Source organism: Myotis myotis, unplaced genomic scaffold, assembly GCF_014108235.1.
Source record: "Myotis myotis isolate mMyoMyo1 unplaced genomic scaffold, mMyoMyo1.p scaffold_m19_p_6, whole genome shotgun sequence".
Lineage (NCBI taxonomy): Eukaryota > Metazoa > Chordata > Mammalia > Chiroptera > Vespertilionidae > Myotis > Myotis myotis.
This window is the reverse complement of record NW_023416368.1, coordinates 14710009-14718766: the sequence shown is the minus strand read 5'-3', so window position 1 is coordinate 14718766 and position 8758 is coordinate 14710009. Positions and strand designations below refer to the sequence as shown.

General features: G+C 45.9%; 1 protein-coding gene across 6 annotated transcripts in view; it reads right to left on the bottom strand.

Annotated features, from left to right (window-relative positions):
• Positions 1-6097: 6097 nt before the first annotated feature.
• RNF145 (ring finger protein 145) overlaps positions 6098-8758 on the bottom strand; it is a 58226-nt gene continuing 55565 nt past the window's right edge. For all 6 annotated transcript variants that reach the window (XM_036311833.1, XM_036311834.1, XM_036311835.1 and 3 more), the window contains one exon: positions 6098-7887. In XM_036311833.1, coding sequence (XP_036167726.1) covers positions 7387-7887 — 501 coding nt within the window. In that variant the 3' untranslated portion in view covers positions 6098-7386. The remainder of the gene's footprint in view (positions 7888-8758) is intronic.

Sequence of the window (8758 nt, the reverse complement as noted above, 5' to 3'; positions counted from 1 at the left end):
CATCAGAACCTGTGAGGCTCGGCCCTGGCATCTGTATGTTTGACAAGCTTCCCACCTGCTACCAACACCCATTAAAAGAGGAAAAACACTGGCCTAAGGTCTTGCCACAAGTTGGCAACATCAGCATGCAAAACTCAAACACAGACTCACATTGAAAATAGATTCAAATGAAAGACTAGCTCACTTAGTATGTTTTAAAAAACTGAACTACTGTAATGAGAGAACAATGAAAATATACAGACTCTACACTTTCCCAACGGAACATCGGACTTATCCACGTTGCTTCTGGGTCTTTTTACATTTTTCTGAATCAGTACAGAATATTTGCATTACACAATTTCATTAAATGAGAAGCCAAACTTGCCCAGTAATCACAGCATCTCTTATGGGAACAGAAGAGTTCGATGATAACCATCTAGTTTTCAAGAGCAGGTCGTGTTGGGGAGGGATCCAGGGCGAATTAGAAGCTAGCCCACTCAACCCACCTCGCCTCCTGCCAGCGGTTGCCAGGCAGGCATGAGTAACCTCAGGCAGCCAGCTCTTCCAATTTTCTGAGAAGCTGGAAAATTCAAGTTTGTACTTATAGGCTTGCAATTTTTAAGTGGTTGGCAACTGAATCTAATGTTTCTGAACACGTCATTTTGACATGCATGACTGAGGCCAACCCATGGAACAAAGCAAAATGCATCAGCCCAGATTTCACCTGGATGCCCCAGATCAAAAACCACTCACAGCAATGACCTCATCCAGCTGGCACACAGTTATGCTCTCTGCCTCTAGAACTAGAAAAGGTCTCTGCCTTTTTTTAATTATTGGGTTTGTACAAGGAGCCATAGACTTGGTTCATCTGTTCACTCAGCAGATACTCAGAAAGCTCCTGCCCTGTGTCAGGCACTGGGAACATAGAGTGAACCCAACCTTAGTTAAGTTTAATATTTGCATAGTACATACAAATATATGAGGTTCAACAAATATATAAGGCTCATCAGAGGTAAAAATTAATACAGGTGAGCAAAATCTTGATCAGAATAAGACCTCAGAGATCATTTTTTTCAGATGAGACTGAAGCCCAGAAAAACAAAGGCTGGCCAAGGATCACATAGCATGAAAGGGAGTAAAACGTACAGCCCAGAGGTCCTGCCTTTAGTCAAGTCTCCTCCTTCCACCATCTAGTTCCCTAAACCCAAGGGGGGCTGATAAAGACTTGTCAAAGGAAACTTAGCAGGCCTAATGCCCCTCAGAGAATCAGTTTGGCAAGTTCTCACCTGGAAAGCAATAGAATATTCCATTTAGAATTGGCTCAAGATTTCTTCTACATCCATGGAGAATATTTCCTGCAAGTCAGAAGCCATACGTTAGAATCCTATATAATAAAAGCCTAATATGCAAATTGTCCCCTTGGCCAGTTCAACTGCTCGCTATGACATGTGCTGACCACCAGGGGGCAACGCAGAACATGGCGGGTGTCAGCGACGAGGCGCTGGCAGCAGGCAGCAGTGGAGGTGCTGCTGGCCCCAATGGGCCCTGACGAGAGTGGGACCGCAGTGGGATGGTGGGGCAGGTGAGCGGGTGGCGCCAAGCCAAGGTGGGTGCGAGTGGGGGCCTGATCACCCCGCCAATCGCCCTGCAGATGGTGACCAGTGGTGGCAGCAGGGGCAGGATTACCATCCAGCTCCAGGCCCTGAGGGAGTGGGGGGGGGGGGAGGGGCCAGCTCCAATTGATCACCCCAAAGATGGGGACCAGCAGCCAGCAGGCCCTGATTGCCCGATCTGGGCCAGGCCCCAGGATGGGATGGGGAACTGGGGGTGGGTGGCGGCAACCAACCTCCTGCAGCACACGGGCAGGGGGCTGTGACCTCTCGCTGGTTACCTGGGGATGGGGGTGACAGGGATGAAGGTGCAGTGGGAATGCGGGGTGTCCACCGAGCTCTCTCTCATTCCCCCTGCTAGCATCCCCCGGGATGCCAGGGCTTGTGCACCAGGGAAGCCCCTGTACTCAGGTGCCAGGTGCCCATGAGGAGCCTGCCCCACACCCGCACAGGCTCTTCCCAGTGAACCGAGCTGCAGCCGCTAGGACTGCAGGGGCCAGTCAGGCTCCCCATGGGTTCGCGCAGGAGCTGGTCTGTGAGGCCGGTCGTGAGAGAGCACCCTGCCTGCCCAACTTCCATGCAGCACCACGGGGCAGCCCAGAGGCCCATGCTGCACCCTGACCTGTGGCATCAGGTCGCACTCACTGCATCTCTGAATGGGGACTCAGGCGCTATGACCCAGGTGGAGGGGGGCATGTGGGGGCCAAGGGGCCCAGGGGCCCAGGTGCTGCCCAGGGCCCTTCAATGCCAAATGCTCACGCTTGGATCCTCAGCCAGGGCTAGGGGCCACACCCCTGCACAAATTTCATGCACCGGGCCTCTAGTATATAATAACAATAGGAAAGCAAGGGGTTGCTTATATCTATTAAGAATATATATAAAAAAATTAAGGGTCAAACAGTCAATTCATTTAAAAAAAGATTAGGAAAAGAACCCCAACATCAGAGTAGGTAAGAGCAAGGACAATAAAGAGGATGCCAGAAGCATGGCCAATAGCAAGGTTTTCTGTCTTCACTGTGAATGTCTTACCTTAACTCTCAATCTGTCGACACACTGCATGTGACTGCAGAATCCACTGGAGAAAAAGCAAGCATGTTTCTGAGTGGCCACAAAAATGACTAGCTCTGTAAGTGACTCCTAGTATTTTTTATTATTTTCTAAGCAAGTACTACCTATAAGATGTAATCCTATTTTTTAAAGTCATAGCATTCTTTGTCTGCAAAGGTGGGAGAAAGAGGTGTGCCTCAACTGATGAATTGCTATACTGTTTGGAATGTATTTGAATTTCAGAAACCAAAAGATAGACAGTCAACTTTAAAAAGTGAAGTGGAAATGACTCTCTGAGGGTTGTACTTCTCCATGGTGGGGGGAGGGGTGTCTGCTATCATCAGATATAAAAATAACTTGAAAAAACTAATTCCAAAAGTGAGATTAGGTGAGATTTTTATTCTTTTAAAATACTTTTCCAGATTAAAAATGGCAGTGGAGTAAGTGGATGCTACATAGACACGCTACAGGATCAAACTGGAATTACAACTAAAATACAAAAAAAAAAAAAAAAATCCTAAAGAATCAGACTAGCTGGAGAGAACCCTGATAATCAAGGACAGAAAGTGGAGACCACATAGAGACTGGTAGGAGGGGCAAAGGCATGAAAGGGCTGGCCGAGCCTCCACAGACAACAGCTGAGGTTCCAGAGGGATATCTCAGCTGTAGGAGGTTGCCACTGAGAACTCTGGGGTCTAATCCCCAAGCTGGACCCCCCCACAGCAAGGAGCACCAGAACTGAGAAGGGTACCCACATGATATCTGGCTGTGAAAAGCAGCAGCTTGCTGTCTGCCACGGAGAGACTGCTGGAAGTGCAGGCACCCTCTTAAAGGGTCATAGCACAAAATTTTGTGTACAGCCCACTCACCTTGGGCTCCAGCAGAGGGAGTGCAGAATGGATTGGAGCTGGGTGAGCAGAAGCCAGGGTTGGGGGCTCTGGGGTTAGCGCTTGGAAGGCAGACACCCCAGTTACCCGAGTCATTTCCTCATGCTGCAGAGGTCTTCTTTCTCAGGCTGACCTTTGCTATCCAGGTGGCTTTTGCCTGGGGGGGAAGACAGTTGACCCACCCTAATGGAAAACACCTTGCCCGAAGGTGCTGTGCAGTTTCTGAGGCCCATTAAGAAACTGAGAATAACAATTAGCCTCCAGGCAAAAACAATCCCCCCACCCAGTTGGAAAACCTCTCACCCCACCTGTGGACAATTGCAAGGTTACTCAAGGCTGAATCCAATCAGTCTGCAGGCAGAGGCAGGTCTCTGGAGGCTTTGCCTGATCTAATTAATTAGTCAGAAACAGTGTTTGGGTCCCAGCCGAAGACACTGCCTCAGATGGTGCAACAAGGCAAAAGCAAGGGGCACTCCAAGCACCTGCAGCTCACACCTGTGGGACCAGCTCCGTGGGGGAATGGAGTACAGCTCAGAACAGGGACAATCAAGGAGTGAGACTCATGGCAGACCCAGCCTCTGGGCTAACGAGTACCCGACCACTGGACTATGAGGGGATTCAAGTGAGAGGCAATCAATCAGTGTGTCTCTCTTTCATTGTTGTTTCTCTCTCTCCCACCCTTCCCCACCCCCGCCCTCCCTCCCACTCTAAAAATCAATGGAAAAAACATCCTTGGGTGAGGATTAACAAAAAAAGAAAACCAGACCTCTATAAAGACATGCTGTGCAAATAGCATGATTTAGACCTCTAGAACAGCTTTCTAACATGAGAAACAACACAAACTAGAAATACACACTGATAACTAGTATGAGAATTGAGATTGTTTAGTACTAACTTTGATGTCAAAGTTCATAAGGGAATAAAATTTCTGAGAGAAAGGTGATCATGGGTGAAAAGTACATACACACTGTACGAGAAATTAAGTGGACAGGAAAAGTGGCCTAAAAAGGGCCCATCAGGAATGTGCTATTTTCTCACTTCATTTGATCACGTATAAGGGAAATCTGATCTGATTTTCTTGTTTTCTGTGGTACAAACTAGGTGGTTAAACTTTGTCTTCTCAGGTCCAAAGTCTGGCAGGGAGTTGGAAACATGGCTGGGAAACAGAAATGTGAATGACAGATGGCATTAGACAAAGCTACCGACCGTCCTGGCATATTAGAACAAGCAGCAAATTAGGTCAGAGGTTCTCAACCAACCAGCATAGTTTGAAGAAATCACAGGTGTGCTCCTAAGTTTTTAATGAGCAAATAAAAGTACATGTTGCTTCAACAGAGGTGTGGTAGTCATCAGCACTGCTGTGTCCTCTTCCCAGACCACAGGAGGAAGACAGAACGTCCACACCCTTGTGTGCTGGTGCGACCACAGTTGCGGCCACGGGGTGATGAAGGGTGATGAGCAGAAGGGACGTGCACCCACCACTGGGAGGCGCATGTACTTGCTAAGCCTCCCAGAGCCCTTTCTCTGGGCCATGACCATCAGAAGGTTCAAGACTGGCTGTTCCATGCAGCCTAGATCCCCGAGTGTCTGCTCCAAAGCAAACAGACACATATGTGATATGTGTGAGGCATAAACCTTTGTTGTTTTAGGACCACTGAGACTGGGAGGGTTTTCGTCACTACAACACAAGATAACTCTCCTGACTGAAACAGAAGCATTAATGGGTAGACTGAGTAACAGAGAGGCTGTTATTTGTCCACCAGGCTGCTGAGAGGCTCCTGCAACTTGGCAAGTACAGCTGGGGTCTCCTTGCTATTAGGAGGTTAAAAAAAAAAGTGCATTCTAATGTGAAACTTGGTGCCAAAGAAGCCCCTGCTTTTATTAAACATCTACTTTTCCTTAGGTGTGCATGAGAGTTCTTTGGTCAGAAGTGTAGATGGTGCTAAAAGCTGGCCAAGGTCACCGTGACACAAATGATTTCAACTTCATCTGCAATTTTAATTCCTTCAAACGAGGCACCAAAAAGGTTAATATTTGAACACTTACCTTTTCCACAAAGGCCAAAAATCCATTCTAAATCAGAGATCACTGCTACGTTTTGCATAATAGCCTGACCACCACTAGAGGGAGCTATCTGCTCTTTTTGCTGCCTAACCTGGCTTACCAATAGGATGGTGGGAAACTTCCAGCTCCACCAGGGAGAAATTCATCCTAATCTAGCCACTTCTTTTCTAAACGTGAACAGTACTAGTGTCAGTCTTGGATAAAATCACCCAGGTGCTCTGAAGTGCACGCTCTCAGGCTCCCCTGAAGCTGATTCAATGGTTCTGAAGTGGTGTTAAAAAATGTGTACTTTTTTTAAAAAGTTCTCCAGATGCTCTGGTGCAGAGCTGAGTCTGCTATCACTGGTGTAGATTTCAAAGAACTGGCCCTTTTTCAAGCAAAAAACTTTGTCATCTACAGGTCATTTTAAACAGAGATCAAGATATAAACCCAGCTGGAGAGGGGGAAAAAAAAGTCTCCTAAAAACAAAACACTTTATAATAATAATCATCACAGGGGGAAAAAACATAGTTATCTTCAAATTTAAATTTATTAAGACATTCAGCTATGTCTGTCAGTCTACATCCAAATTTGCTACTAAAAATAAAATAAAGTCACAACCCACATTAGGAATACCAAGTCTGAAAAACATTCTGAACCAAGCCTATTGTATAAATAAATGACTAGTTTCTTTTCATATCAAAATTCCCATAAAAAATTGTATCCCCCCCCCCAGGTCTACCTGTAGCCATGATGAATGTAAAAATTTAAATATGACACATCCTTATCAAAGAAAAGGTGCAAAGTCTATTAACAGCTTTAAAAGTGGCATTTGCAGTGTGATCATACAGTTATGTACTCATTCCCAAGTGCAAATATTGCCATAACTTAACACTGTTGATTCAGTTGCAAGAACTAAACATTACACAGGATTGAAAAGTACACAAGGCCTCTATCAGTGCCCTAAAGCCCTTCCCACTTCGGTCTCCCACACTAACGTGGACTGCAAAGTGTTCATTAGAGTTTTAGATTACTTCACACAGCCAACAGTGTACGATATATTAACAAAAGTTTCATATACACAAAATATTGAGGACTCCATCAGAAAGTTCATTAGTCTCAGGTTACGTGAATGTACCTGAGGCCAAATGCCCACCCGTCCCTCCCCGAAAGCACATACAAAGTATGAGCATGTTTCAATCTCTGGATACAATTAATGCTTTTATATATCTTTGATTTCAATCAGTGCTGTACAAAACTCAATAATTACCAGACTGAGTTCCAATGAGCTGAGGGAAAAGGGGGTGGAGAAAGGGGCTGGTCACTACTCATATTCTGTAACAAAAAGGATCCTGTCCCATAGAAAGTGAAATGTCAGTTCCATTCTGCCTGCCTCTTCCCAGACTGTCCTTATGTTGTCTTCCTTTCTTTAGCCCCTTTCAAACACTCAAATCTGATTTTATTTATCCCTTACAAATCAGGACAGTTTCTGAAGTTGTTGAGGTTAAATTTCCTTGGCAAACCTCTACAAAACATCAGCATAGGATATATAAATACATTTTGATTAGCATACATTGCAAAATTTCTCCCACAATGTCAAGGGCATGAAAGCAGGTGGTCTCCACTGAGAGTAAGTACTTCCTGGATTAGATCCTTGGAATGTCAAATTTCCCACCTAATCACCCCATATATTTGTTTCTCAAATCTGGGCACAAATTCCATCGGAGTTAGCCTCCCCGCCAGCACACACAGTGTTACTCCTGCTGCTTTTCTTCTGGGTTGACCTCAGCAGCACGTGCTTCATCTTTTGCACCAAGAAGCTATTCCATGGGCTCATAAGTCCCTTCCTGGCTACCTGATCTGCTGGCAATGCACTCATTATTGTCTCTGGAACCTTCTTCCATTCCGGTCCCTCGAGGATGCTCTTGGTCTGGGGGTACAGTCCCTTCCTGACGCACAGCGTTTTCCTCGGCTCCAGCACGCGGTTGTGGAGCCGGCTGGGTCCCTTCCTGACGCCCAGCGTTTTCCTCGGCTCCAACACGAGGTTGTGGAGCCGGCTGGGTCCCTTCCTGACGCCCAGCGTTTTCCTCGGCTCCAGCACGAGGTTGTGGAGCCGGCTGGGTCCCTTCCTGACGCACAGCGTTTTGCTCGGCTCCAGCACGCGGTTGTGGAGCCGGCTCAGTCCCTGACCCTGGGAACTGGGAAGAGTTTTTGAGGTGGCAGTGGCACAGGGGGCAGGTCTCCTGGACATACAGCCACTTCTTCAGACAGCCTGCGTGGAAGAAATGACTGCAAGGTGTGATCACAGCAGACTTCATGTCCTAATGGGGGATAAAGATACTTCATAAGTGTTTATTATCTACAATCTTTGATGATATCCCCAAAAGTTATAGTTGCCATTTTCCCCTACAATTCCCCAAAGAAAATTTGTAACACAGATCTTAGGTTAAAACTCATTTTATATTTTAGTAATAATCCTCTTGCCATCAGAGAACCCACCCCCCCGCCCCCACATTACAAATAATGCAAGAACCACTGGCTAAATGATTTTTTAAAATAAGTAAAAGCCAAAAACGAGGAAGAAATGGCCTCTTTACTGGTTTCTGCCTTGTATGAAATACGAGGATTACAGAACTGTAGAAAGCAGTAGAATTACTGGGTCTCCATCAGGTATGGCACAAGTATAATCAGAACCTCAGAAAATGTGATGAAGACAGGGCTTTTCCACAGTTGAACAGATTATTCCATGATGAGATTATTGGCAAGGAGACAAAAACAGCCACAAAATACCAGGGTATTGGCAAGGATATAACAATTTCAATTTCAACGTGTATATCCAATTTTTAAGATATGGTCGTATAAGCCGAGCCAGTGTTTCTCACCTTGCATCAGAACTGCCCAGAGCGCTGGTTAACCATGCATATGCGTGGGACAGAAGTTGACAACTGAAGATGGCGTTCACAAATCTAGTTACAACAAGCCACCTGCGTGACTTTTATGCACATTCAAGTTCAATAACCACTGGAATACGAAGTGGTAGACTTTGCATTAATATTCCTCGCTTAAGATATATTTGGGGAGGGAAGACTGAGGACATGAAGTTTAGATTTAAGATTATAATTTGGTGAACTGACCATTAGGGTTATTTATAGTCCCAAAACAAGGAATTTCTAGAAATCCCTTGTCAAGAGC